The 14,701-nt window shown below is 49.4% G+C and overlaps 1 protein-coding gene across 1 annotated transcript in view; it reads right to left on the bottom strand.

The window, feature by feature from the left end:
* The window catches only part of Vwf (von Willebrand factor), a 126,668-nt gene that overhangs the window by 61,631 nt on the left and 50,336 nt on the right, over nucleotides 1–14,701 (bottom strand). Inside the window, exons 16-18 of the mRNA XM_021636960.2 lie at nucleotides 12,065–12,305; nucleotides 5,996–6,090; nucleotides 3,675–3,835 (exon numbers count right to left, since the gene is read on the bottom strand). Of these exons, the coding sequence (XP_021492635.1) occupies nucleotides 3,675–3,835; nucleotides 5,996–6,090; nucleotides 12,065–12,305 (497 nt within the window). The remainder of the gene's footprint in view (nucleotides 1–3,674; nucleotides 3,836–5,995; nucleotides 6,091–12,064; nucleotides 12,306–14,701) is intronic.

Here is a 14,701-nt window from a genome sequence, read left to right as displayed (position 1 = left end):
CTGCAGATGGCTTCGGAAAGGGCGGCAGGAACGCCCACCATGGGTTATCGACCCGTGACCATTCAGTCAACGCTGTCCACACTGAGGACACCATTCTCGGTCAGTTCCAAGAGCAACTACGAGGCAGAAAAAATTGCTTTGTTGCCCTTCTCGGGAAATTTCCCTTTATTCCTCACTGTACTCTGAACAGACCCACTCTCCAAAAATGTTTGCCTTCGCCTGTCCTTGGGGGCTCTACTCCACTGGCATCCATAGCTCGGCACAGCTGAGTTTTATCACATTTTGGTTGGGAGGAAAGCAATCTTATCAGCTAACTCACACTAACACGTGAATGACTCTTCCTGTGGGGATTCACCATGCCGAAAGCTCTTCATAAAGTCTTGCTCGCTAACCAGAATGAGCATATGCCCATCGTATTTCGGTGAGACTAGCGAGGTGACAAATTGTGAGTGTAGGAAGTGTTTTTTTGTTTTTTTGTTTTTTTGTTTTTTTTTTTTTTGAGAAAGATGGGCTTTCTTGGATCTTACAAACACGTGTAACTTGATAAAGCACTCACTGAATACGCATGAGGCCCCATGAAATCTCTGGTGTCCAAAACTGAAGCTCATTCCAGATGGGCCCTTTACCTGGGATCTAGTTTTATAAAGGATTGTCTGTGTCTCTTAGGCCATCCAAGGACCAGTAGCCTGAGCATCCTTCACAGCTGACAGGCTGTTCCCTAATGTCAGCGGAGCTGAGTACCAGTCTGAAAGATGTAGCTGCTAGAGTTCAAAAGATAACTCGTCATCTCCCAGACAACGGTGCTTCACTTTCCCTCAGAGGCCTAAGTATTTGCAAACCAGTGTGCTGGCCTGAGAGATAGGAACCAGGGAGGAAGGGTTCTGGCTCTGCCCTCGGCTCTTACAGAAAGCTGCTGCTGTAGCTGCACTCTGCCGCTGACTACTGGTGAAATCAGTTAATACCCTAACTTGAAGGAGCAGCATGCTCCAGGCAAACAGTTCAGGTGAGTTTTTAAACTAAAGAAGAAAAGACTTAATCTGGGCTACCTAGTAAGTTCCGGACCAGCCTGGACTACAAAGTAAAGCCTGTCTCAAAAATGCAAAACAATCAAGAAAAGACTTGGGAAGCCCTGTACCGTCACCCATGAACTTACTGTAACAGGGGTCGCTATGATGCCACGTGCAGAGCCCCTCAAATGCCTATGGCCGCCTGTCATCTCTAACCTCCCCTCCAAAGCCTTCTGACCCAACCGTATGGGTTAGGAGAGATCTGAGGTGACATGCCACTTACTTGACGGCGTGTGGGGACCCAGGACTGGAAGCACCAAATCCCCACCGCCGTGGTCCTGGCCACTTGCCAAATCATCCCACCCACCTCTGCAAGAAGACCTTGGGAGCAGCTACAGGAGCAGACCGTCTGCTGCCTGTGGGTGGAGCAGAACACTGAGCATGCCCGGCCTGGGACACAGGGGCGAAAGAGATGGCCTCTGCCTTGCCTCCAAAGTCTTCAAACGAGGTCGTCTAGGCTTAGAGGGAACACGGGTGTTCCTTAAAGGAGGAAACGTGGTTTTTAGTTGAGGACAATGACCATGCAAAGTGAGGTCAGTGCCAGGGCCGACTTGTGACCATGAGGATGCAGAAACAGACTCTAATGTCCCGCCTGTCACATGCAAGACTGGATGGATTCTATACTTTCCTTTCTGTTTGTTTGTTTGTTTGTTTGTTTGTTTGTTTTGGAGGAATTTCGTTGTTGTTTGTTTGTTTGTTTGTTTGTTTGTTTGTTTTGGCATGCTGGACATGAACCCAGGGCCTTGCGCTGACTCACATACTGTGGTGCTTTGAATGGGGGAAGCTCATAGGTTCATTGTTCTAATACCTAGTCCTCTGTTGGCTGAGCTATTTGAAAGAATAAGAGGTGTGGCCATGAAGTGTGTGCCCTCGGGGGTGGGCTTCAAGCCCACGCCATTCTTTGCTATCTCTTTCTCTCTTCCTCCTGTTTGCAGACAAGGGTCACTGCTCCAGCACCATGCCTGCTGCCATGGTCCCCGTGGCAGTCATGGGCTCTAACTCTGGAACTGGAGCCCCGAATAAAGTCTTCTGTGGGTTGTCATGGTCACAGAGTCCATCACAGCAAAAGAGCAGTAACTAAGAGACACCCCGACTCCTATCACTGCTTTTGGTTTCTTGTTTTTGTTTCTTGTTTGTTTTATTGTTGTTGCTGTTTTCAGACAATCCATGCTCACTCTATTTAAAAGCATTGGTCTACAACAGACTGGAAATGTAAGGAAAACAGATCTTACGCCATCCCGCCAGTGGCCAGGATGAAGAGCTGACTCACACGGTTTCTGAAACTGAGCCTCGGTTATTTACAAACACGACACCCGCAGCATCTATCGCAAAGCTCTGGAACTTCCCAGCCTCTTGGAGACAAGATCTGTAACTCGGGCTGGCTTTCAACTCTCCATGCACCTGAGGATGACTTACTGCCTCTGCCTACAGGCATGTACCAACACCACCCATTTCATGCTGGGGGTTGAACCCGTGGCCTCACGCTCCTAACTGTGGTCCATCCCTAACCCCATATCTTTTTTTTTTTTTTAAATAAGTGATTTTGTTTACATCTTCCTTGTACCAATAGCTAACTAAGTGAGGAAGGCAGGCAGAGTACATTTCAGAGGGGGCCTCTGGGATGCACATACAGACTGAATGACTGTGCGGCCAGAGGGAGGCGGAGATGCTGGCTCACCCCTGCACCCCATTCCTCTTCGGGTCTCTTTGTGCTCTAAGCAGATCAGCATTCATCAGAAAGTGACTTGCTCCCCGCACCCCCCCCCCCCCCCGCCCCGCAAGTCTTCAGAATGCAGGATCCCTGGGCTCTCCATACCACCTTGGTGTCATGCCATAGCCCTCGCTTGTCACGGAGAACAGGGAAAGAGACCCGGGTATGAGCTCTGCGCCAGCAGAAGCACCCAGGCATGATGTTCCCAGCTCCCTTTGCTTTGTGCCTCGGCCAGGAACACGTGTCGGGCGCTGCAGCCAGCACACTGAGCACACTTCATAAATTACACGGATTTCTCTGCTCTGCCGAATCTGGCCCCAGCTATCTGCACATCAGTCAGCCTCGTAATGAAGCAGTTGTGAAAATAATCCAACCTCTGTGGACAGAAGCATTTGTAAGGGACCTCAGTCACACATGTTTCGGAGAATGCATACCACCACGGGCTCCTGGATGAGAAGGAAGTGCCTGCCAAAATGTCTGCATCCTAGATATGAAGTCACACTCCCGAGCCAGGATCGGGGGTCTAACGCAAGAATTGTGGCTCTTAATATTTGACACTACCTAGATCCTTTCCTACACACACTTCACTTAAAGAAGCTTTGACCCAGTTGGACACGGTGGCGTGTGCCTGTAGTTCTAGCTACTCACAAGGCTGAGGCCAGAGAAGGATTGCTTAAGCAATCCAGGAGTTCAAGACCAGCCTGGGCAACAAAATGAGGCATCATCTCAAAAAGTTGTGTTTTTTTTTTTTTTAATTTTTAACATAAAAATAAATTAAGCAGTTTCGAAGGCTGGCATGACCCTGAAGAAGTCCCTACTTCTTCCTCTCTGGTTCCACAGACACCCCTGTGAGGAAACATAGGGGAAGGTGTCCCTTCACCCACGCACTAGCTCACCATGCCTGGGGGACAGAGGCAGCCGGACACGCAGCCCGGGCTCATGCACTCCAGGTCGTAGTTCTGACATGTCTTGGCACACTCCAGCCCTTGAGCCCGTGGGTTGTCAGCAGGACACAGGAACTTGACCATGGGTGGCCGACAGGACAGGCTCCTTTTGCCTTGAGGAAGGGAGAGAGGTGGTGAGCAAAGCCATGGCAGATCACCTTTCTGCACCACCGTGTAGCCCCTAGGAGCCAGCATCTAAGACCTGACTCTGCCCAGACTACAGTGAGCCCCAGCCCTGACCAGGGTCTCCATGTGAGGCCAGGACAGTGGCTGCATCTATCCCGATGCTTCTGGCCAACCTGGCCGCAGCTCTACCGACCCCAGCAGATGTCGCCTGACAGCCACCATCCCTCATCCCTCTTGACTCCCCTCTCCCAGTTTGCACTGAACCAAGGTGCAAAGTGTGGAAGTTTCCAGGCTCAGGCTTGAGAAGACCTAGATGAAGATACTAAAATGGAGCTTGGCAGGACCTAATAGAAATGCTTATGAAATAGTTCCAGGTCATGAAGTAAAAGATGGTCAGCCACCGGGACTCTAAGCGGCTTCTGCTCCAAGGTCAGCCTCTCTGAAAAGATGGTGGCATCACGGCGTGCCTTCACCAACACGCCTCACCCTCCCCCTGCGTTTTTCCACTGTACGTTTCACATAATTTGCCTCTGATCTAGACATGAAAATCTCGTCACCCCTTCCCCTTCTGTGTCTTGTCTTCAAATGGTACAGCAACTGTTCAGACCCTCAGACTGAAAGCAACTGGCTCAAATCCTGCACACACACACACACACCAAAACAAAAAAACTATACGCTTCCTGAGGGCAGGCTTCTGTCTAGTTGGTTCACTGAGGGATCACATTTCCTGTTATCAAATAGCAGCAGCTGTTATCAAATAACAGGAGGCAGAGAGAAAGAGATAGCTAAGAATGGCGTGGGCTTGAAGCCCACCCCCGAGGGCACACACTTCACGGCCACACCTCTTATTCTTTCAAATAGCTCAGCCAACAGAGGACTAAACAGATGTAGTAAAGATGTGGAGAAAAAAAAGAGAGATTACACACTCTCTGACCCCCATTGAGACAGGGGGCTGCTGAGGACAGACTGGATAATGGTGGAAGCAGAGAGTTGAGACATCTTTTATTTATTTATTTATTTATTTTTAATGCCTGGCCATGCACACATAATACCATTTCTCTCACTCTGGGCAAGGAAAGGAGAATTCTCAACCTTATTTTTTATATATGAAAATTTGGGTTAGAAAGCTAAACTTCAACGGACAAAATGGCTTTTCCTAATCGTCGAGGAAGAAATCCAGGAGTTTCTTTATAGTGACTAGACAAGAAGGTTCTGAGCTGGGGTGGGGATGGGGGTGTGAGCTGGGGTGAGGGTGCGTGAAAGGTGGGTCCTTGAGGCAGAGTACAACGGAAGGCGGCACAAGTGCACAAAGAAGCCAGGTGACATGGAGGCCACAGTCCGGCATCACCAAGTCACCCTCATGCTCCGCGTCTTGACCCACCTCTGCACTGAAAGGGGCTCCAAAACAGTCATGGAGGGACCCAGGCCCCCAATCCAGGGCAAGTTGGAAAGCAAAGGGCCTGAGGGAGGAGTCTCAGTGTGAGAGACAGAGGAAGAGGGGGTCCCAGTGGAAGCTGATGAGGAGCCATTATGTCCTGCCAAGCATGAAACTCCATTCCAGGCTAGCATGGCCCTTCCGGAAGCAAAGCCTCTGTGATCTAGAATGGGGGTACAGCCCACCCCTATGGGCCATGCCCACCCCACCCACGGGCCATGCCCTCTCCATTCTGTACCACACAAACAGTGAGACAGCGCTCCAGCTGTTGGAATGTTCAAATAGGGAGGAACTGACCCAAGCCCCTATTCTTTCAGATTCCAGGGTTTCCTCAGCAGCATGTCCGCAGGAAGCAACAGCCACTGGAGAGCGGCAGGTGCCATTCCTAGCAAGCCCGTCAGCCAACCCCAGCTGCTCGCTGCACGCAGACTATCACAGGCGAACAGACCGTGCTGGTTCAGATAATTCAGTGTTCTTCCACACAGTAAAGCGCTTCTTGCCTCACTCACTCACTCACGTGAGTTTGCACGAGCAAAGCTATGTCTGAAAGTCACTCACACAAACTAAGAAGTCAAAGAGAGGCTGGGCAGAGCCAGACCCCTGCTTGAACACCTGCGCACATCAGACAATACAGCCAGCTCTCTCCTCCCACTCACGGAAAAAGAGTCTAGACAGCAGAGAAAAGAAAGCCTTTCAAGGCTCCAGTACTCACTGCGGTGAGACAGGGGGCTGCTGAGGACAACGTCTGGCAACAGGCTCCCTGGGGCACCGCTCGGGGTACAGTGCATGAAGCCATCTTCACAGTAACTGCGGAGAAAACACCCCAGCTTGTGCTCAAGTTTTCTACACCCATTGTCCCTTTCCCCACCACCCACCCACCCTGCTCGCTCTGCTTTTTCCGGCACGGCTTCAGGTCCCTAACTCCGAATCCGAAGTTTGGCCTGCTAAAGTCACCAGTGACCATCAGGCCACCAACTCCCACGGGTCCCTTCAAGTCCTTTTCCTGCGTGATACCCCTTTCAGCATTGCCAATACTGATGGCTACTCCATTCTCTTAGAGAATTAAAACAGTCTCCACTGGATTTCCCCACTTCCACCTCACCATCAACTATAGCTCACACCTCCCCTTTCCCCAGACACCCCAAGCTTTTTCTTCCCTACTATGCTGCCATTCACACCCTCATTACAGAACTAATGCCATGTACTTCCAGCAAGCCCCCTTTATACCTCAGACCTGTATATGCAAACGTCTCCTTTACAGTTCCCCTTAATGTCTCAAAGTCACTGCAAACATAGCATGTCTGCACCAGACCCCAGGCCTCTTCCAGGCCTGATCTGTGGACTGGTATCGCCATCCATTGAATCTGGCTCACTCTCAGAACCTAGGGTTCACCCCAACACTGTCCTCCCCCTCGACATCAGATCCATCACAATCCAGGACTTTGCCTCTGACATTTTGCTTTCATTCCTGTGTGCTTGTTACTTGGACTTCTTGATCGTGCCCCACCCTTGCCTGAAATCCCTCGGGAGCATCCCTTCCACAGGCTTTCCGGTAAAGAACAGAGCCCACGTGATCTGATCCCCGCCTTCCTCCCCTCTTCTCCAGCCTAATGGCCATCTGTGAATCTTATGGTCCATTGCTCTCTTTAAACCCAAAGGCTCTTACACACCGTTTCCCCAAAACTGAGGTCACTCCTACCCAACACAAATAAGTGCATACACAAACACATATACACATGTGAGCATATACACAGAGAGACATGGGCACACACACAAACACATACACGTGAGCACATGCGAAGTAATCTTTTTAAGTTTCTACACAGCAAAGAGTTAACGGAGTGATCCCTGCAGAGTGGGAGATAAGCTTTACCAGCTACACATCTGACAGGACATATAAAGAAGCCCAAAACATTAAACAGTAACTGAACAAACAATCCAAGTCACAAATGGGCAAAGAACATGCAAACAGATCTCAAAAGAGACACAGACATCCAATAAATACATGAAAAATGTTCCGCCTCTTTAGCCACAAGGGAAATGTGAGTTTAAACTACACTGAGAGGCCACCTCACCCCAGTCAGCATGGCAACGCTGGTGAAGCCAGGCGGGTGCCTCATCCCTGTACTCCTGGCACTTGAGAAGCCAAGGCAGGAGGACTGTCATGAACTAGAGGCAACGTGGGAGCTACAGACTGAGCTACAAGCCAGCCTGAACTACAGTGAGACCCTGTCCCAAAAAGGCCGAAAAGAAAAACAGATGTAGTAAAGATGTGGAGAAAAAAAAGAGAGATTACACACTCTCTGACCATTGTGTATTTTACAGTGGTACCAACCCTGTGCCACATCTCTGAAGGATCCAGAGCCAGCATTCCACAGAGATATCTACACAGTGCTTCTCCTAACAGTCGGGTTACGGCATCAGCCTGGGTGTGTCAGTGGATGGACAGGTAAAGAAAATGTAGGGCACATTCATGATGAAGCATATTCAGCCGTGACGAAGAATAAATTCATATCTTTTGTGGGGAAGTGTGTGAAGTGAAGTTATCTTGGGCTCAGAGACACAAGTGGACTATTTGCTCTCGTGTGTGGGATCTCTAAAGAGGAAGCAGAAAGGGGACTGTTAGGGAAGAAGAGGATTTGATGGGGGGAGGGAAAGAGAAGTAAAAAGGAGACGCACATGCTCAAAGTCCAGCATGTGCACACGTGAAAACGCCCCAGCCAGCCTTGGGACTTAGCACAATTAATACACACTGATAAGACACCCTGGGGAACTACAAAACATTGCTTAGGAGGCTGAAGACCTAGTAGCCAACCTCTGCATGTGGACTGGAAGGCACCATGGGTGACAAGGCTCTAGGCATAGCCTACAGATTAAAAGCATCCCAACCAAACCCCAAGGGCAGTTTCCGCAGAAACAGACACTACGACCAGAATTTATGTGGCACTTCAAAGCACCCTGAACAGCAAAACAGTCTTGACAAAGAAAAAAAAAAGTTGGAGGAGCCACAGTTTCTGGTTCCAAACCTATTGCGAAGCTATAGTAATTACAACAATATGGACTGGCAGACAGACAGGTATACAGAGCAGCTAAATAAACAGCTCAGAAGTCAACCGTCGCCTGGACGGTCAATTGAATTTCTACACCAATGCCAAGACATGGAAAGGAGTCTATGCAGTGCCAGGAAACCGGAGTTCCATCTGGGAAAGAATGAAGTTGGACTCCAACCTCACACCACACACAAAACGTGAGCGCCAAATGGATCAAAGATCTAAACATTAATAAAGTCTTAGATGGGATCATCGGGGTAAATATCCATGGCTTGGAACCTGGCACTGATTTCATGGCTATAATATAGGACCATAAGGAATGAATTAAAAGAATAGATAAATTGATTATATCAAAATTGAAACATTTTCTGCATCAAAAGGCACTAACAACAGAATGGGGGAAAAACATCACAGAATATACAAAGATCTTTAATAACAAAATAAACAAACCACCAAATTCAAAAATGGCTGCAAGATTCAAGTGGACAGATTTTTAAAAATCTAGAAGTAGCCAGTGGGTGCATGAAAAGACATTCAAGGTCATCAGTCATTAAAGATTTGCAAATCAAAAGCACAATGAGATACCACCTCATACCTAGAAAGAGGGATCTGGGGAGATGTCTCTATGGGCATAGCACCCTGTAATATAAGCATAAGGACCTGGATTTGAAGCCCCAGAACCCACGTAAAGCCAGACACAGTTAGCACACCTGTAATCCCAATACACCCATGGAGAGATGGGGGAGAAGACGGGAGCTTCCCCAGATGCTAACGGGGCAGCTGTTTTGGCATATGTTGGAAACCACAAGAGGTTATCCTCTGACCTTTACGTATGTTCTGTAACACACACATACCTACACACACACACACGCACACACATACCACATACAAAGAGAGAAGAGGAGGAGAAGGAGGAAGAGGAGGAAGAGAAGGAAAATAAGAGGTTATGGGGAGGTTGTAGCAAAACCGTTACACTGGTCCATTGCTGGTGGAAATTTCAATGCCGCAGTCTCAGCGAAATAATAGTTTGGTAGTTCTTTAAAAAGCTAAACAGAATTACTATATGAGCCAGCAGCTGCAATCAAGAATGCATATCACCCCCAAATCTGAAGCACACACTCAGATGCTTAAACACCAATGTTCACGGCAGCATTATTCACAACAGCAAAGAGGCACGAGCAGCCAAGTGTCTGCCAACAGACGAATGGATAAGCAAAGGGCAGCACATATGTACAGTCATTAAGGAACGAGGTTTAGAATACATGCAGCAACAAGAGTGATCCTTGAAAACATTAACATAAGTGAAATAAGCCAAAAAGAAAAAAAAGAAAAGCCAGACACAAAGAAAAGGATGGGTATTAGGGGCCTCCACTCACATGGGATATCTAGACCAGTCACGTTCATAACTAGTCAAGTGGCTATTACTAGGCTGAGGCGCAATGAGGGGTCCCTATTTAATGGACAGTTTCAGCGACATGAAAGTTCTAGAGATGGGTGAGGACAAGTTGGTCACACAATTTGTAAATGTACTCAATGCCGCTGGCATACCCGCAAATTTCAGGGTTCTTTTTTTTCATTTTCATTGGTCTGTATGTGCATGCATATTTTACATGTATGTGAACACCCTTGTGTGGCTGGGTGTGCACATGTGAGTACATGTGTGGAGGCCCGAGGCTGAAGTCGGGATCATTCTTGATTGCTCTCCTTATTCACTGAGACGGCAATTCTCCCTCCAGAGCTCTCCAGCATGGCTGGTTTTTCTAGCCAATCGCATCCAGATATCCCCCGTCTCTGACTTCTGAGCTGTAATTACAGATCATGTCTATTCAGAATTTACATGGATTCTGGTGATCCCAACCCCAGTCCTTAGACTTGCACAGCAAGCACTTCAATTGCTGAACCATCTCCCCAGTCCATCATCTTACATCTTTCTTATCACAAGAAGAAGAAGAAGAAGAAGAAGAAGAAGAAGAAGAAGAAGAAGAAGAAGAAGAAGAAGAAGAAGAAGAAGAAGAAGAAGAAGAAGAAAAGGCAATGGAAGAAGCAAGCCCTACCTTCCCAGTAGTGTTGTTTTACGATCACGGAGAGAAACTCTTGAAAAGCATTGCCAAGCAAACCTTTGACAGGGCTAAGACCAAAAAGATCCAGCCAACGGCGGGTGTTGTGCCTTCTGTGCACCTGGGATCTACATCCACAAAATCAAGCAATTATGGACGGAAGATATTCAAAAGAAAAGGAATTGTGCCAGTGCTGAGCATGGCAGCCCTTGTTCCCTGGACTGCCTAAGCAGAGCCTTGGGACAAGAAAATTCACAGACTTTGTCGTCACTGTAGGTGCCGAGCGCCATCTAGAGATGACTTATGATCACAGGGGGATGTATGCAGACCTTAACACAGGTGCGGTGCTCTTTCAGATGAAAGATTCGGGCATCCATGGTTTTTGGTACGGCCACAAAGCAACTGTTCTTCCTTCCACTTAGGTGACATTGTACTTCCTGGTTCTGCCCTTTCCATCCTTGCCCTGTCTTCCAGAATCCTCTCCTCCTCCCTGCGACTGGTCCCCACACTCTGGATTCAGTCCTCTCCTGTGCTCTGAGCCAGGCTTCCTAGTGACTTCCATTAACCTCGGGGCTACAGGAGTTCTTGAATTCCAACCCCCAAAAGTTAAGCTATTGGGTTCATCCATTCATCCAGTCATCTTCTTGGAACCTCTGCATTTCCAAGGAGCCCTCTTCCCACGTGGCACCACCACCCTGGAGGCGGCCAGGGTCAGGGTCCTGAGCACCTGCGGTGCCACCTCCTGCCCTCCAACACCTGCTGGTAAAGTCACATCTCCAGAGCCTCTAGCTTCAGGCCCTGCTCTCCAATCCCTGGTGGCTTGGTCCAGTCTTCAGGTCAGTGCTGTCAGCATTTCTATCACACCCTCCAGAACCCATTCCCTGGAGCTACACTTTCTCGTCTTCGCTTCCTGTTCAAAACCCCTCCAAGGACCTTGTGCCTACTGCAGAAGAATCAGTCTTCCTGTGCAGTGTGCCGGTTCCTGACCCTAACCCCATCCTCCCTGCACAAGAGCTGGAGGGAGATCTAACAGACACATCGTCTGTAGACAGGAGTGGGTTAGCCTCAAAGGACTGGATGCTGTTGGGAGAAAGAGCGGTTAAAAGGTGAAGCCACGTCATGTACCACCGCGTATGCCTCACACATGCTCATGAGACCCTCTCCAGAGGCAGCGCCTTTCAAGAGCCTGGACCTTTCACTCAGCCTCCAGAACCAGAATCCAAAAGATACGTCTTACTCTATAAAAGATCAAATCTCCAGTATCTGGTTAGCAACTCAAGACACACTAACAGAAGGTGAGGCTGCTGTGCCATAATTTTCTCACTCAAGTGCCTGTGTACATTAGAAAGAATCTTAGAAGAGGGGACAGCGGGCACCTCCATTTTCCATTCTAGAAAAGGGAAAGGTGGGCCTAGCACAGGAGAGTGGGCAGCAAAGCTCAAGCATTCCCACTGTTGGCCCAGAGATGTCACTGCTTACATCGCATAGACACGGAAGGCCTGAGAGGACTCCCAGCTCTGCTTCCGCCTTGGTATGCAAGTCTGGAAAAGCCAGTTCCCTCTGAGGCCTCAGTTTATCCATCCTTAAAATAAGGGGTTTGAAGAACCGTTCTCTTGTCTGGTTCTGCCCTCCCAGGCATTCAGGCTCACAGCCTGGCCGTCTGTCCGAGCTTACCACATGGTATGACGGTCTGAGAAGATGTCTGCGGGTTGGAAGAGCTCACCATCGTAGTAACAGGGGCACTGGGCCTTGGGCACGCAGTCCCCTCGTTCATCCTGATAGAGCCCTGGGGGGCAGAAGCAACCCTCAAGACAGACTTCACTGCACTCTTCATCCGGGTAGGAGAGGGAGCGGCAGGTCAGGTTGCAGGCATTGCCACACTGCAGGTACACCTGGCCCCGGGGGCAGTCCAGAGCTGGAGACAGGAGACGGAGGGAGGCCATCAGCTACGGAATCACACCTCTCAGCTAGGACCACCGCCACATCCAAATGGCCTCAACGAGCCCTTCCCACTCTGAGCAAAAGTGTATCTTCAGGCATAAAAATATACATGGAAAGAAATCAGGGATGCACACATTTTTCCCTCTTTCCCAGTATGAAGGAGGCTTTCCTTGCCTCTGAGTTCTCCAAGTCCAGAACACCGAAGCCCTGGTGTATTTAAACATCTAGAAGAACTGAGAGTGATGGGCAGGAGCATCTCCATGGTGGTAAGGACAATGATGGCTACCTCCGAGCACCTGCTGCTCTGCTCCTCAAGAGTTAGCTCCTGCCACCTCCCTTCCTCTGCTCTTACCCGTAGAAGCCAACACTTGAGCCAAGTGGCTTAAGGATCTGGCTTCTCTGGGATCAGAACTGAGATCTGAGCCCAGCTCTCTACCTCCCTAAAGCTCATGTTCTTACCCATCACACTTCAAGAAGGGAACGGTTCCTTTCAGGATGTGCAGGTTACAAGCCTACCCTCAGCAAAATGGGCAGCCTCCGTCAGCTCACAGCCCTCACCCCAACTGCTCGAGTGCACACACACACACACACACACACACACACACACACACACACACCTGACACTGGGGCTTTCAAACAGAAATGAGAAATAATGTACGGCTATGTGGAACAAGAGCATGGGCTCTGGATCCCGTGTCCCCAGGTTCAAATCCCAGCTCCACCACTAGCTAGCATGGAACTCTGAGCACCATCCTCAGCGGAATGATCCTCAGGGTCTTTGCGGAGGTTAGGTGAATCAACAGGTCACAGGTGTTTGCTGCCATTGTCACCCAGCTTAGCAGGCTCAAGCTGGGAGAGGTATTCCCAAGAAAAGATCTCAGCCTCAGAGGCCCTAACCCTCCCTTCCTGAACTGTGGCCAACCTGTTTCTCAGACAACCTGTTTAATAAACATGCTGATGATAAAAGTCTTTAGTGGAAGGGTAAGAAGAACAGGGAGGTGATGGGTGCTCCTTACTCTTGCCCATGGGCTGCTGCTCAGGAAATGAGAGCTGGGCTCTGGACTCAGTCCTCCTAAGAACAACTGAGCCTTCTTTCCTGGTGATACTCCCTGTCTCTAGCAGATTCCCCACAGACAGAACATTCCATAGTAGCTATAAGAGTCACCCCTGGCTATGAACTTCTGAAGAGAGCCTGAGCCTCTCCCTCCTGCCACCACTTCAGGTTTGCATCTGAAGCCAGCAGCAGATCCCCTAATCACATGAGACACTGACTTGCTTTCCTCTGGAGGAGTGGGGAGGCTGGGACCCTGGATGAATGTATGGAGTGAAGGCGGGGTGACTCTGGGGCAAGCTAGCCCACAAAGGCAGCAGCTCCTTTCAATCTACCCCATGTGCAAAGGCCAGGGTACTTTTCATCCGATAAAGAGCTGCTGGAGTCAGAAGCACCCCTCTCCTCTGGCAGAGTGTCTCTGGGGCTGGCACTGAGTTTCTCCTCGAGCTTTCTTTCCACAAAGAAGGCTCACCTCAGTTTGGCTGAGATGTGTATGTGCCAGGGCCAGGGCCGGGCAAGGCTCAGGAAGGTAGATGAAAAGACTTGGTCCTTGCCTTCTGGGAGCCTAGGATCCTGTCCTCCCAAAGGAAGCAGCCATTTTACAAGGACAAAATTGTGTGCACCGTTCCTGAGTCTCTTTTGGACATTACACAGAGCAGTGGCATGGCATATTCTTGTCCCTTGATTGCCCCCAATAACATGCTTCTGAGTGGAGGCAGTGGTTTGGGAGCTCTGTCCATCTCTCGAGAAAGAAAAAACAGGTCCAGGAGACAGTAAGCCTGGGCTCCTCTCTAAGAGGAAAAAGGTAGATGCCAGAACACGGGGATCTGGTCCACTCTCCTTGGCCTCAGAGAAAGAAGCCAAGGCCACCAGTCACATAACGCACAGAGACCACTTCCTTTTGTCCTGGAACCCCTCCTTTCTGCCAGCCAGCACTTGCAGCTGTGTCAGAAAGGCTCAGGGGTCAGAACTTCTTAACTGAATCACTCCTATTACTACAGGGCCAGGGCAGCTCATTGGCCATGTTCTCTTCTGTGGAGATAAGGAACAACCACTTCTAAGAGATGAAGGAATGTTGCCAAGGGCTCTTGACCTTCAGGGAGAATGTCCCCCGTTAGCACAGCCTTCTGGTACCGTCGCATGGCACACAGCTGGTGCAGAATGCCTAATACTGGTGGGTAACAGTGGCATATTCATAAAACAGCACACCGCTGACCAGTTGGGTCCCCAGTTGCTAGAAAGCAGACACTAAGAAGGAAACACGTTCATAGTCACTGAGTGAAGGGCATGGAGTCACACAGAGCGGCTAAACCACGGGT

This window comes from Meriones unguiculatus, chromosome 5 (genome assembly GCF_030254825.1).
Source record: "Meriones unguiculatus strain TT.TT164.6M chromosome 5, Bangor_MerUng_6.1, whole genome shotgun sequence".
NCBI classification, from domain to species: domain Eukaryota; kingdom Metazoa; phylum Chordata; class Mammalia; order Rodentia; family Muridae; genus Meriones; species Meriones unguiculatus.
The sequence above is the reverse complement of the archived record's forward strand: the minus strand, read 5'-3'. Positions and strand labels throughout refer to the sequence as shown.